Here is a 16,388-nt window from a genome sequence, read left to right on the forward strand (position 1 = left end):
TTATGAAATTCTACCTGTCGCAGCTTTACGTGACCTCCAAACTCTAATATTCATTCATAAAATGTTCAAGCAAAGCCGGTTCCATCATAACCTTTCAATCGCCGTTGGCAATCAGCGAAACACCCGACAAGCTAACCATTTGCAGCGTGCTAGGGCGGCTTCTAACATCGGTCTCACGCGTATATCTTTCTATGGTCCATCAATTTACAATTTGCTACCCAATGAGTTAAAAAACATCGCCAGCATTAGTTCATTCAAACGTAGTGTTAAGAAATATTTGATAATGAACGTAGTCCAATTTATTTTATAAAAGAGTGAAGACGTGCATATCAAAAATAGATTACCTTAGTTATAAATTTGCACTTATTTTTCATAAATTTCATCTTAGTCTTAATTTTTCTATTTTAAAAATGTAATTATATGTATAGATTAGCATAATCCGTCGAGCTTCTTAAAAGGAATCTTATATTCCACTGGGAGCTCACCTTAATGATTAAAGTTAGTAGATTTTTCCTCCCTTTTAATATTTTTTCATTAATCCCTCAGCTCCATTAAAAATCTTTTTCATTTTGTTTAACCTGCTGTATAGATCCTGGAGCTGAGGTCTGTAAGTGTCCGTGGCTCTATGTTCGAGCTTCTTGGTACGGGGGTGTGTGGAGGGAAATTAAAAAAATATATATCGCACTACCATTTGAGCCAATGCGTTGAATAAACATGGTAGTGGCTGCTGCGTAGAATGATGATACAAAAAGAGGTCAAAATAGACGCTTCACGCTATGTATAACATTAGTTCATATTTTGGGGTAATCACGTTGAACTAAGACAAAAGGTATTTGCTGAAACAATCTTACATCACTAAACACGAGAAGCGTTCATAAACTTTTTCAAAGAAGTGTTTTCGAGATTTTTTTGAAAAACATGTTTAGGGTACTCTTTGCAGTTAGTCGTCAATATCTCGTGAAAATTATCTGATCGACGTAACAGACTTACAGCTCCAAAGGTAATGATATTTCCTATTCAAAAATGCGCAATATGTGTAGATCAAATATAAATTTGTTAAGGTTTTTAGGGACCATAGTTGAACAAGTATAATATTCTACAATTTTTATTTTTTTTAATTTCGACTCTAATGTTTTGAAACGCTGACAATTTGCATGCAAACCACACATATTATACGGATCATTCCACGTCAGATTTACAACCAAAATTTTAATTCCTTTCAAAATGTTTTCTTGCATTTTTAGCTAAAAATAATTGACACGTATTTTCTGTTTTGACTGGATATGATATTTTTTTTTCAAGTTATTAGTTTTTGAACTTTTGAAGTTCATAAAATTGAAAAAATTTTCAATCACTCGAAAACAAAAGTAGTGAAAAGAAATCATTTGCTTCTAACATTTGGATACAACCAAAAAAATCCTTAAATTTGCAGAATGCGAGTCATTCCACGTCAGATTTACAACTACAATTTTAGTTTGCTCTTTTGTTAAAAATTATTGCCACGATTTTTTTACTTTGGTTGAATTTAATATGTTTTTCATGTTATGAGTTTTTGAACTTTATAAAATACTTTTTTAAATTTTATAAATTTAATGAAATTGAATATTTTTAAGGTTGCACAGAGAATGCGCAAAATTCGCAAACGAAAAAAGCAGTTTTTTCCACACCGTATGTCAGATCTTCATAAAAATCAATCAGCGTATGTAGAATGTTGCTACAGTACTGCTGATTGATTTTTATGAAGATCTGACATACGGTGTGGAAAAAACTGCTTTTTTCGTTTGCGAATTTTGCGCATTCTCTGTGCAACCTTAAATCCCTGAAAACTTAGAAACTATTAAATTTGTGGAAAAAAGAATTAAATAATAAAAGCTGCGTTTTCGCATGATCTCACCAAAAAAATTTTGTAATATTTGTTTTTATTATGCGATTTATGTATTCTGCAAATGCTAGAAACAAATATTTTTTTAGCTTTTTCAAATAATTTATAACTATATCAAGAAGATTGTGTAATAATTTCAGAATGAAACTCGAAGTATTTTACTAGATATTTCAATAAGAACAGGCATATCACTGGGAGTTTATTGCAAAATTGCCTTGTTTTAAATTTATAATTGTAATATATCGCAAAGTATATCCACTCCCAAATTTTCACACAATCTTTTTAACACGATAATATTTAAAGAAAATAAATTTTTAAAAATTGCAAATTTCATGAATTATGTAACAAAAAAATTTTGGTAAATTTTTTTCGATAAGCTCATTTGAAAACGCAACTTTTTTATTTAATATTTTTTCCATATCATATATAGAATATATTTATAAAATCGTTTCCGAGTTATCAGTGATTGAAAAATTGTTAATTTCATGAACTTCAAAAGTTCAAAAACTAATAACTTGAAAAAATATCATATTCAGCCAAAACAAAAAATAAGCTTGAAAGGAATTAAAATTTTGGTTGTAAATCTGACGTGGAATGACCCATACATTTTTGGGAAGAGCACACACCAACTCATTTTCTCACGGGATATTGCCCTTAGTTATTGGTCAATATCTCGAGAAAATCGTCCAAACAATATACAGTATTCCAGTTCAAAAGCAAAAAAAAATGTTTGCGAGCAAAATAGTTTCCATAAAAAATAATAAACATTATTATTGTACTTTGCGACCTAAAATGGGTCTGGAAAACAAGCGTTATTTTTCAGCAAACATTAAAAATTATCCTGCGATAGCTTTTCTTCCTCGAAATAGTAATTTTTTGTTCTTTAGACAATCGATGGTTTCAACTTTCTATTTTCTCTTTCAAGCTAAAAATTGGACATTCATATAATTTTAACACAATCCTTCAAAAGTCATCAAAGATTAATATCATAGGAATTTTCTTTATTTGAACGATTGAATCGTGTAAAAATTTGTACCAGCGAATATTTTTTCAAAAAAATCTGTTATCTTTACCGCACAAACTTTATACCAGAATAAGTCGGTCAACCTACATACCATTCCAATGTAAACTGTACAGCAGGTAGCAGTAACACCGCATTTTGTTTTCTGAAATCTAAATTCATATAATGTCGTGTGATGCCTTGTAATGCCAATAATTCGCTAATCGATCCCGGATACTCCATCATATTTGTTCTTTTGTCAACTTGGGGATAATTCGGATCAAATCAGTTATAATTGTTTATAACAAATCACTTTGCTTTTTTTTATTAAATACGTTAAATAAATTAGCTTGAACTGGTTCGAAATACAACTAAAACGAAGAAAAACAATTTTGAGATAAATAATTGAAATTAATGTTTTGCACCGAACTAACGCACTTGTGAGCTAATATTTATAAAAATCCAAAAAAGTGTGAAGTTATTTGGACGTCAATTGATAGTTGAAATATGGAACATGGATTGTGTTTGTATAAATAACACGATACATTGGCCTCTTTTACTTCATAAACTACAGATTCGCGTATGCTCAATACTAGTAACATATTTCATCTAGAAATCTAGCTTTATTATATCAGCCTAAACGTACTAATTGTTTTAATATATTATATATAAAGAATAAAAGATTGGCGATATTTATTAAAGTGTTCCCTTTCCAGTAATGTAACCTCACTCTTCACTGTTTTTATATGCATCCAATTTTAATTAGTTAATAAATAAGTTATAAATAATTGATGAACCAACAAGAACCGTTCAATATGTATAAAGGCATTTAAATTTGTTATTGTGTGTATTTCGGATGCTGATGAAATAAGGAAACGTCGATGTCAATTTTTTTAAAAATATGCTGCACCTATTACATGTGCGAAAAATATGCTGCACCTATTACAAGTACGAATAAGAAGTGAGATTTTCTTTTAAGATATTTCCCAAAAGTTAATTGATATGAGTCTATACCGTTTCTCATATGCTGATTATTATAGGAATTTAAAGTATTCTAAAAAGTGGCATGTTTAATTAGGAGGTTTCAGTCGAAAATAAAGTTGGACGTTTAATACTAGCTTATTCTCACCGTACGTTCTCAATCCAATATACAAGTTTAACATTACGAAATATATGTTGACTTTATCAATTGTAATTTTTTTTGTTCCGTCTCGGGATGATTTTCGACCCAGACACACGCTTATAGAGCAGTTTCCAGAGAAGGTGCCGCTAAGTTTGGTGCATCTGCTTCCTGCACCTCGTTCGAAGCCGGTTCGTTAAAATTGATCTCGTTGATCCTCGTTGGCGTACTAGAAAAGCTGCTCATTCCCATATAGTGTCCATCTTTGAACGTAGCTGATCTGATATGATTGTTATTGCTCAAGAATTGGGCCCTCTGGGCTTGTAGCTGCGCCCGAGTCAATGCAGGTGAGTTTACTTTCTGAGTCACGATTGCTACTTCTCCTTTCATAAAATTATTCTCATCTTCCTGCAAGAATATGTTGTCCCGGATATTGGAAATTTTATGTTCATTAGCACTCTTCTCTACAACCGTTTTGGTTGGTAAGTTAACTTCGGTGGTGGTTACTGTTGGCGTAATATTGCGGCTTTGTGATTGCGATCGACTGACCGAGGTCGAATTGTTGGGGCTAGAATTGTCCTCTTCGCTATTTCCCTCCGGTATAGTAGTGGACATAACCTCACTTCGCATATTGCTGCAACGCCAGCCTCCCCGAGCGGAAAACTTGGAACCGTTTGCAATTTTTGATGGTGAGTTAGTTCCAAAATTTCCTTGTCGAATCATTCTCCGGGATGCAAAGGTCTTCGGGGAACCAGAAAGATCCAGGATGTTCAAATTGCCATTAGCTGCTGCTTTAGCAGCAGGCATTGCAGGCTTTAACACTGCATTGTTGCATTTGGTTTTTTTGAGCAACTCTACAGCTGATAACTTGTTAACAGGACTAACGTTCGATTTGGATCCGTGAGCGAGGAGAAGTTTCTTGAAATCCATAAGACTGGTTTTTGGAGTTCCCAGACGGTCTGAGCAGGTTTGTGGAATGTCGGTGCTATTAGATGCCCAGCTGTGTCGGCCGCGGGGTGCTTGGGCCTCCAGAACGTTCTTCGGTGTTGAACGGCCAGAACTAATTGGAGAGCTTCCATGGGATCGAACTCCCACTTGTTGAAGCTTGAGTTTGTAACGTAATTCCTCGGAGAGGATTGGTCTCGATGATAATAATGTGGTTTCGTTCGATTTTGATGGCGTTGATGTTTTGAAAGGAGCTGTGTTACGAGGATCGATTGGTGAAATCTTAAGACTACAGTCAACTTCATCACTCAAGTTTTCGGCAGTATTATTTTTGGAAATTGGAGAAAAGTATGCTCCGAATCCAGTTGGTGTAGTTTTCAGTTTGTTCGGCGTTGAGTATAGTTCTTCTATAGGCTTAACGTTTTGCTGCATTAGGTTAGCGTTCTCTCCAGAAGTGGAAGGAATCATGCAAACCGGTCTTCGGCGAGTTTGCAGAGTCCAGTACATGTCGTTGCTACGCTGAAACGTACCAGTTTTACCGTAGACTGCATTGCCGTAATTTGGCCGAGCTGATATTACATTTGCTGGTGGAATTTGAACACTTTGCGATTTCTGCACCAACGGGCGCCTTGGCAGAGTATAAGTTTGGGGCTGCGAACCATATACGTGGTCATACTCCTCAGGGGACGAATGTGGATAATCTGTATAAAACGAAACGAAATTGTTTGAGTTTGTTATGTGGACTTTCGGCTGACTGTAGTTCCGACGTTTTCACATACTAGTAGTATTTATGGGAAGTTGGAACAAATTAAAGTTTTTGCAAATTCGCAACCAAAATATTTGTAAATAGGCAAGCTGTTCGACTAAGTTGAAAAGCCAAATTAGAAACTTTAACTTACCTTCTGTTCACAGGTAGCTCAATCGGCTGAATGAAATCCACAGAAAGGAAAGGACAAAAGTATGGTTGGCTTTTTCTAATGGGACCTAAATCCAAATAGGAATATTATGTTTGATGTCAAGAATGGTACAAATGAGCTCCAGCAGAGCTCTTGAGAAGATCTGAGTTAAAATTAAAAACTTGATGTTGCGATGCATCAGATAATTATTATTCAGTCTGTCACGATAAAAAAATCAATATCGTGAACAAAAATAATGTTCAATGTGTTCAAAACATTTGTGATATCATTTTATATAAATACTGGCTAATAATAAAACAAAAATATTCAAATTATTGGTGCAGCTGCAACAATACAATATTATCAGCAGTTTTTCCAAATCTTCACGTCTGTCTGTAATGTCTGTAATTGCTGAGACGAACAAAATTTCAAATTTTAATTTTTTCATAATTTAACAATTTTATATGTTAGAGTAGACGAGGTAACAAAGCCAGGCGAGGTAAGACGCATATTTTTTGACTTCTTAGAATTATGTAATTCTTTTTTTTTTTGTCACATAAACGTGATCCGATTTGAACCAGGTCAATAATAGTGGGAATCCAGTCTGATTGCATAAGTGGTTTCCAAAACTAGTAAAAATCTTTCAACAATATGAAGCTGCTCATGTATCTAATTTGTTAGGAGATTTATGAGCTATACGGCGTCCCCATAAAGGAATTTTCAAAAACATTCATAAAAAGGCTTTGGCGCAAAAAGCGTAAGTTAGGGCCAGCATAACGTGGCACTACACTAAATTCTGAGTCAGGTTCATAATAACAATGTTAAGTGATCTAAGGGCGGCCATCTTAAAAAATTGTAAGGCGCATAAATAAAAAAATCATAGTTACATTCAATTTCTCAATTGCTTTTCTTGGTATAGAACAAACGTAAATGATTTTTGTGCGCAAAGCCTAAAACTATAATTAAACACAATTTTATTTCTAACAAACTCAAAACGACTTCAATCAGTCGTGTTGGTCTTGAAAAAAGACCCCTTTTTGAAGTTTGAAGGTATTAAACATTTGTGCGAATTGAAATGAATTGAACAGGAATTATAATTTTATCCAGTTATGGTCATCTTTTGAGACAATATCATTCAAACTTAGTGAAAATTAGAATCATTATTTCCAAAATATTGATTTGTGGGGGTTTGTCACACGTCGTACCACTATGCATCGTTTCGTAGCCGACTATAATGTTTAAAGATCATAATAATCAGCAATACAAATTATTTTTTTCCGTACGAGAACCACAGATAAACAGACATAACCCTATGAAGAAATTCCTTCAAACACCATTGTTCCACTCATATTTGTCAGAGCACTGTTCTAACTTTTAGACACAATCCCAAACACTCTTTTGCGTGTGAGCTATTCATCATGCTCTGGAAGTAGTTCTGACAAGTGGTATATACCCTGTATACTTGCGTATATGTTAGTGGCGTCATCATCGCATATGCAACGACCGTCGAATAAATTGTTTTCGAGTGTTATATCACTAGTCTGTACTACAACTGTTAGAGTTGACAAATATAAATCAAAATATGACGCCGCAAGAGCGGTACTCTTTATACTCGGATCGGTGATCGTCATCGGAATTATAGATGGGTGGGTATAGGCATTTTTATGAGATACCCAACTCGAACCCGTATCAGAAGGAAGGGATTCTGGGACGGGTGGGGTGCCTAAAAATATTTACGGGTATATGTCTGGTCAGGTTCTTTCGAAACATTTCGCCCGTATAAATGCTTTTGAGTGTTTGGATGCCTCTTTTCTTTAAATATCATATCAATATCATTATCCTGGTAAAAATGTTAAACCAAAAGCATGGTTGGGCAAAATGATCATTTATTCAGCACAACTTTTTTTTTGTTCCATTTTGAGGTCCCAAATAACTGTGCAAAATTGCAAAATGGTCGATTGGTTATGACCTGGGGTAGCGCGTTGCCTTGGAAATTTGCAGGGGACTTTTTATGGGAAAACCGATAATCTATTATTGTTCTTGAGACCACAGTTTTTCCTGCAGTATGCAACTAATTGAACAAAAGTATAGTTCAAGATTTGCCCAATAACTTTGGCGACGGAAGTATGGTGCTGAAATGTCTTTAACCACTAAGAGTCCTTCCTGACTGAGGCTCGAATATACGATACGAAAATCGGAGTCAAACCCGGAGAGGGGGTAGCCCCACTGGTAAATGGCGCATCTCTTGGATCGCAACACTTTCACTTTTTCTTTTTCAAGTCTTTCCACATGATCACAGTAACCAGTTTTGTTGAACATTTACCAAATGTCCAGCTAGATTTTTTAAATATAGACTGATATTTGACGAAATATCAGGGAATTTGCTTAAGTCAGAACAAATGGCACACACTGCGTTGCCGACGAAAGATCGTCAATTGTATACGAGATCCGATTGTTAGTTTTTTTCACTGACGGCGGAAATGAAAATGGTATTTTTTTCGGTCCGTTTTTTGGGAATCACTCAATACCACAATACTTCCCAATTGAAATCCTAAAACAACATGCTTAGCGTATTTGGATATGTAAATTTTTTGCTCGTTTGGATATGTCGAATTCATCTTGGTCAGACTTTTACTAGGGGACATGTGTTGCTTTACGATTACGATTATGAAGTCTGAATGATGTTTATCCCATTGTGTATATGGATCAACTACTCCAATGTATTTTAGTTTAAAATATTTGCCAATACTTTACACCGGAATCCGTCTAGCTACACCCAAAATTCGACGGAAAAGTTTCTGTTACTATTGGGTAAGATTCTATTGTCAATTTGGCAATAGACCATGCAATTGCGCATTGCATTTTTAAACCCATATTACCGCAAAGGTTCTAAACGGTGGAATGACGGATTTCGGAAGGTGCACATGTATGTGCATCATACAACCAAGCAGATTTGCAGTATGTGCCAGCTTCGGCTCTTTTCATATGTGGGGCAATTCGGTCAATTCCTGTGTTTGTGTTAGTCTCCAGTCAAATCAGCAGGTATTCTGGATGCTTTTTACCGAAATTCTGGTTAGTTTCTGCTGGAATACTGGCAGAAATCAGCTGAATTTCCAGATATTTGATATAAGTCGCCACCTTGCTATTGTTGTCCGGATAGAAAAGAGATTTCAACTTAACAAGGCGCGAAATATCCCACCCGGCCATCCCTATTCCGGGCCGGTTTTTGGTCTGACTATGTTTTAAAGCTGACCGAATGTGAGCCGATTTGCAAATTCAAAATGTGTCGCGTAGCGAAAAATGAAATCCATCACTCTCCACATTGTGTTCGTTTTGCATGATGCACAATACAACGACAAGTAAATGCTACACATTTTTTGAAGATCCGAAGCGTTAAAAAGTATTGTTGAAGAATTTATGAAACGTGAATGATCTCATATTCCACATGAGTGCGACAGAAAATAGGATGTGAATGTGTTGATATTGCCGTTTACGGGATTTTTTTTCTTGTGGCCATTTTAGTATTAACCGTCTTGCACTCAGAGAATTTTATTCTTATAGCAGTAAAGGTATTACGGCCTAGTTTGAGGTGTAGCCTGTGGTTTTGTCAGTGGACATAGAAATAAATGATCATAATTACTACAGCTACGATTTTATTACGTACGTTATTGCAACTCTTCATATTGATGATAGTGAATTAATCTGTAAGGGTAGTGGAAAATAATCCAATAGTTTTTCGTTGATTGTGGTCAAAAAACCTCAAAAACTTACGGTTTAGACTTCCTTGGAGTGCATGCACTGGTTCATGCCGGATTGGTAAGGCTTAGTCATACGTGAATCAAGTGAATTTGTGCAAAGTTTACTGTATTTATGAGATCGAAGCAGAGGCACCCTATCGTATATACAAAAATCGCTCTTAACTTTTGGATTTATAATGCCTTCTTTGTAAATACAATTTCAGTATGCTGTGAATGCGATGGGTAATAGACTATATACTTGAACCTGGTATTTTTTCATATTTTGCAATTATATCGCATGGCGATTTTTGTACATACTTGCATTACTCACACAAATGAAAACGAAAATCAGCACAAAAGGGACACACAAATAAATAATAAAAACAAAGGAACATTTTAGTAGACATAATATACATATTTATTTTATTTCGAATCGTTAGCACAACCACAAAACGAAAGAAAAGAATACCATACAACAACACACATTTGTTAAATACACAAAATCCATTAGTATATGTTTTGTTTATTTTTCTGTAGTTGAATTTTGTTAGTACATTATATATCGTGTTTTATCACGAGTTTGAACATGAGTTTTTTTTTCTGTTTTCACTTTGTGTTAGTAATGCTTAGTACTATGCTCGTTATTTACATCAACAGGTAATGATATTTAATGATTTTGTACATCGTTCAATATAGTTAGAGGCAGTTGCCGATTGAGTGCGTTTTGTATAATTGAATGTATCTGTTTGTATAACTTCGTGATCTTTGCAGGTTAAAAGATTAGAGAAGCAACGTGTATTGTTTATATTTACAGGTTGTGTTGTAAAAGACCCAGAAAGCCACAACGAGCTTTATTTTTGTTTGCTTAAGAGAGTGTGAGGTTCGATTTGAACATATTTTTGGCCAGTGCATGTGATCAATAGCTTGTGCGAATATTAACTACTACGGTGCTAGAAATTGAATGGAGTACACACTGTACTGTACCTACCTAATTGACGCATTGGTTTTTCCTGTTCGTGTAGGCGTTCTATTTGTATTCTTAGTTTATACATATATACGAAATTGGAAGCAACTAAGAAAACGTGCAGTTTAAAAATTCTACCAAACAAAGCATGCAGATTCCCTCCAGCTCAGCGTCAGTTTATATTGCAAACATTACTCTTATAGCAGCCAATTATGAAAATTTTAGAATGTAATAAAATAATTGTCGATAATTGTATCTAATAGCATATTGAGTATTTTTTAAAACCAATCTTATTGTTTCGGTCGGTCTCACAACGAAGATGATTCGGATCATTTATACAACTGTGTTAACCCTCAAACATGTAAAAGGTCTCTGTGGTCCAACAGATTATACAAAATGATTATCAGAAATAATAAGGATTGATCGTGTGGGTTTTCAAACCTCTCCAAAAGGGAAAAAGTGGTAAAAAAAGGGATTCAAATTAACCAAGTCGTAGAAGTGATTTTTAACGCCATGCTTTTGACATAAAAGCTAAAACGATTTTATGCTATTCACAATGCAGACTAATGTTGACAATCAGCAGCCAATTGAGAGTTCAAATATTATAACGGGCTTTCCACGATTTTCCTAGTGGGGTTGTAGAAAACATCGTGCTACTCGGCGTTTCTCGATTTTTGGCAAGTGCAGTCCCGAATAGAAATTAACAATAGTATTAATCCTACGAACAATCATATAATAATAAAAATATGGTTATTTCTGTTTCTAAAATATTTGTTGTACAGTTCTTTTAGTAGATTCATAATTCAGTTTCATGTAACAATTAATTTTACCGTCCAACAAATTGTGTAAATATTTGTGTGCTATTTGCCTGCAGATAAAAGCGGTTCCGTTCAAAGTAGTTATGTATTTCAATAAATAGTAGTCCGATTAGTTTGATATTTTTTTAATATTGAAATATTTTACTTTTAGAAAATGCAAATGAAAATCGATCCAACCAGTAGAAGGTGAAAGATTCTTCACATTCCCTTTAGATAATGTCCAGGTTTTAAACATTGTGTGCTTGCCCTCTCAGTCATATTTGCCTACACGGAGCTATAACTTTGTCAATTGTTCGTATTTCTTCAAGCGGTTTTAAATATGTATTTAAAATGTATGCAAATTTTACCATTACAGAACATTCTTTAAAAAATTCTATGTCTCCTTAAATCACTCGAAGATTGATGTGTTTTCGTAAATAACATAAAAAGACATTCAATTAGAGATTACTGGGTAGGGTCGGTTGTCACGGTAAAGATAGACACGTCTACCTTTATCAGGACACATGTTAGTGAACTAGGGTGATTCGTAGTTATTCTGTCTAAGCTCGACCCTCATTAACAGAAGACAAAGATTAAGCCCGTACGATATTAAGCCTGTTCTAATGACCCTGCCACTTCTAGTTTTCCGATCTGTTTACTTCACATCCTTGCTCTCACTTGAGTACTATGGCTCTAACCTTAATAACTTTCCCTACCCAGTAATCTATAGCTAATTAAATGTCGTTGAAATGTAAAAAAGAAAATGTGACTAACATAGTCGAAATAAAAAAGGAAAAAACATAAAAAAGACAGTTCTCTTGTTAGCATGTCTTTACCAAATATCGGTAGAGTGATAGTTGGGCGATGTAGCACTGAAACTCAAAACTCTGGCTCTGTGTTGCCCACTGTCGCTGGGAATGGTCAGTTTGCTAGGCGTTAGTGGGAACACGAAACTGGTTCCGCAATTAGTGGGAGTCGCAGGCATTAAATCTCGCAAAACTGCTTCCAACTCATCGTTATCATCGTTTGGCAGTGTATTACCGCCCAGATCAGTCAAACTACTCTCAGCTAAATGGGAGTAACTACTGTTATCTGATTTTTGAACTCCGAAAACTTCATCGGACAAGTTGAGTAGTCTTTCAAATGAGCGAGCAATAGATTTGCTATCCTCATCCAAATCGACATCGCTAATTTCTTCATACCCATCATCTTTATCGCTGTTCTGATTTAGCGCATAGGATAATTCATCAAATTTATCGCTACCGTGTTCCTTTACAGTTGTAAACGTATCACGTTTAACTACATCCGTATCAGTGAAAGCATATGAGTAAGCGTCAGTATCGATTTTGAGTGAATTTGCTGTTCTATAGCTATCCCTACGTTTGACAATGGAACTGCTGCTATTTAGGTCAATGTCCTCATTACGTATGACGAGATGAGATTCGTGCATGCTGTGAGAGGTAGAATTTTTTGTCTTGAATGAAAACTGTGATGCGTGCCTCTGGCGGCGCATGGAGGGTAAAATTACGTTTCTAAATTTCGGCGAAGCACCAACTATTCTAGAGGTTGTTACTTTCTGGGATTTAGGCTTACCTGATTGCTGTGTTAAGACTGGTGTTGGTTCCATATAGTGAATTGATTGAGGTTTAGTAGTTGGTGGTTTGGATTCTTGTATATTAACGTAAGCACCTTTCAAGACACCAGACGACATGATGTGTGATGGTACAGAAGACTTCTCCACTTCCTGGGTTGCACTAATGCTTGACAGAGTTGTGGCTATCGGAGCCATACGCAAGGCTACCAGGTTGATGTTTTTGTTAGTGCTGCTGGCGTTTATGATTGCTTTCGTTTTTAGCGCAGATTGAGATATCACTGGTTTCACTAGAATCGATTTTCTGTTTGTCAGGCCACCACTTAGCAAAGGGGATGCAATCACATTTTTGACAGTATTCGTAGATGCTAGTCTTGATGCTGTATCAGTAACAATGCTTGTCGTAGGAATGTTTGTCACTGGTATATCAGCGGAGGATGTAGTATTTACATCTTTCACAAATGGACCCGGCGCGAAGGTCGTGTGCGCACCTTTTCTCCTCTTTAGACTATCCGAGCTATAGATAACCTTACCGTGCGCATCCAATTTCACGCGTGCACCTCGTTTCGTAGCACAATCGACAATTTCCCCTTGATGTGCAACCCCATTCGTTGTGCTAGAGTTTGGTTTTCCGTTTCCGCAAGGGGTGTTTTGAGTTTCAGCTGAGAGAACGTTGCTCTCGCAGCGTATATTACAGGGCAGTTCATTCAACGAGACGTATTCGGTTTCTTCGTTTAGATTTCCCGAGAGAACGGTAGCCAAATTGCGTTTCAGCAAATCATTTGAATAGTAAACACCACCTTGTTTCTTGCTATTCTTGATGTCCGCGATACGAACGTACTCTCCGGTGACGTCGTAAATTGGGTCAATGTTGGCACTCTCCGAAATGGAGCTATCTTTGCTAGGAGATTTTTTCAATACTCCCCTCAGTTTACCAAGCATGCTGTTCAACGGCAACAGACTATTTTTCTTGGAGCTACTGGAATCTTTTTTGGAATCAACTGATTCGTTTTGTGATGCGTCGTAAGTTTTTTCTTTTTTTCGCTTTAAAGAACCATTCTCATCGTCACTATTAGTGGGTGTGATAATACACATTGACGGTATTCTGCTTGTGTTTATTGTCGTCTTCTCGCGAATTCTCTCAATTCTATCAACGCACTCTAGGTCGGATGATTCTGAGTATTCAAACTCAGAACAGCTTCTTATTCGTTGTGTTGGACTTGAGTTGGTATTAGAATCGATAGGAGACGAACTTGTATTATTACCACTATCAGGTGACTCGATCCGACTCTTTTTACTCTCATCTTCCTGATGAATCAAAGCAGCTACTTCTTTCTGCAATAAATGTCCATTACGTTTGATTGTTCCGGTTCTTTCCAACGTGCTTCCGACGGTGCTACTTGAATAACTTCGTTCCAGTGTTCCATTACTAGCCGAACTATTACTGCGGTTGAGCTTGGTCAAGGAGCTTTTTCGTTCTGGAACTGTTGGTCCTGTTATAGAATTTCGATTGCCTTCAGCCAATACCGTACAAATCGTTCCCGCCGAGCTGGTGGTTGTTGATGTGGAACCTTTTCCGAATAGCTCGTACTCGTTCTCTGGTGAAATAACTGTTTGATTTCCTGAACTCTCAAATGAGGTTGTACTTGACAGAGCAGTCGTGGAGTGTAAAGGTGTTGCAGGCTCCTCTTCTTTCAAAGTTTTCAAGCCAGAGTCCACATGGAAAGAGGTATAGTAACCTTCTGTATCGCACGAATACACTGAACTAGTTTCTCCTCCCTCGTCATGATAGTCATACATCTGCAAATCAGGAGTTACGGTTCCCTCGCTTGTAACACTACTGGAGGCTGATGTATTGAGGAATCTACGTCGACTAATAATTGAACTTGGCGGACCGCTAGAAATCGTATGATGATTGTGGTTTAGTGATGTACTAGAGGCACTTGATTTAGGCTGGGTAGTGGTGGTAATTTCACTACCAATCGATGTCCTTCCCGATTCAGAACTAGCACTCCAGTTTCCGCTGGATGAGTGTGGTTCGTCTTTATTGCCAAGAGCGGTGCGGCGTTGGCGCCGAATTGATGAGGATTCGCGAAGTTTCACTGGATTTATCGATGCTGGCATGCTAGCGGTTCCTCCGGCGCTTGAAGCGACAGTTATGCTTCGCTCCGACGAAGAATAGGAAGGCTTTCGATCATGCGAAAGTTTTACATCTTTGTCGGAGCTCTTACGTTTGCTGGTTCTGGTCGTATCAGTGATATTGAAGTCATCAATGTCCTGAACTCTGTCCTTCGAATCACGATTGATCATTCGCAACCGGTTGCGGCCCCACTGCTTGAGGGAGTTGAAATGTGACGTTTTAGTAATGTGTTTGGATGTGTTGTCTGCTGTTGGAGATGGAGATTCTTTCTTGAGGATGTCGCTTGATTTGCTACGAGGCACCATGTTAGTAGAGATAGCAGAGGAAATAGTGGCTTCGTCCCTGTGGGAGAAAGATTAAAAGGGTGGCAGTGATTAGCGAACGACTCCAGTATTACGATTGATTTCGGGCTGTGGATCTGGTGTGCGTAAAAAGTCGTTTACGGAGAATTTGCTATTTGTTACAACAATTCGTGAAATGCATGAAGTGCGGTTATATTGCATGCTAAACCATGACAATGGAATTGATTCAACTATAAAACTAACTTTTTCATTTCAGAGGCCAGGATACAGGTGAGCAAACACAGTGGAAACATGCGGAGTTCCTATATCATAATATTGTGTTTTGTAGATCTTCTACCAACTACTAAAAACATATCTTTGATTAGCCAAATGGAATTAAGAAATGAATTGATGCGTTTATGAAGACCAGATTATGATGCTAGAGACATATTTCGGACCATTACACCAAAGTTTTACATTGTATGGCCGAGTTAAGATTGCCATTGTGCTCAATATGATGGTTGGTAAACAATTATTTATTCAGAACTATATGATATTGATTCGCACAAGCCGATTTTGGAAAGTTTTGCTGCTGTGCGTTATAATAAATTCTGGAGTATCAAGTTTCAATTAGTGGCATAACATAAAGTTACTCATAAAATTAAGCGTTCGTCTATGAGAATAGATTAAAATGACCAAACGTCTCAGATTAGGATTTCAAGTATTCGTCCCGCATGGTAAAACGTCCCGGAAAGTGAGTCGAATTTTCAAATAGACGGATTCTTATTCAAAAATATTTATCTTGGACATTCATATTGTGTAAATTGAGCCAATTTAAGCAGATTCTTGTAGCACCTATGTCTAGCACTAGTATGCGTCAGCTCATTAATTAAAATATCTCAGTGTTACAGAAGGTTGCGCAAGTATTAGGGACGCGTACACATGAAAAAGTTTTCTTGAGCACGTCCCGCATTCATCCCGAAAACATCTGGATATTTTGGAGTAGTTAGGTATAGTTTGGCGCTTATTTTTACA

The 16,388-nt window shown here is 36.4% G+C and overlaps 1 protein-coding gene across 1 annotated transcript in view; it reads right to left on the bottom strand.

Moving 5' to 3' along the window:
* Positions 1 to 3,211: 3,211 nt before the first annotated feature.
* The window catches only part of LOC131677855 (mucin-2), an 85,593-nt gene continuing 72,416 nt past the window's right edge, over positions 3,212 to 16,388 (bottom strand). Inside the window, exons 5-6 of the mRNA XM_058957920.1 lie at positions 12,935 to 15,414; positions 3,212 to 5,648 (exon numbers count right to left, since the gene is read on the bottom strand). Coding sequence (XP_058813903.1) covers positions 4,123 to 5,648; positions 12,935 to 15,414 — 4,006 coding nt within the window. The 3' untranslated portion in view covers positions 3,212 to 4,122. The remainder of the gene's footprint in view (positions 5,649 to 12,934; positions 15,415 to 16,388) is intronic.

The sequence above is a fragment of the Topomyia yanbarensis genome, chromosome 1, assembly GCF_030247195.1.
Source record: "Topomyia yanbarensis strain Yona2022 chromosome 1, ASM3024719v1, whole genome shotgun sequence".
Taxonomy (NCBI): Eukaryota; Metazoa; Arthropoda; class Insecta; order Diptera; family Culicidae; genus Topomyia; species Topomyia yanbarensis.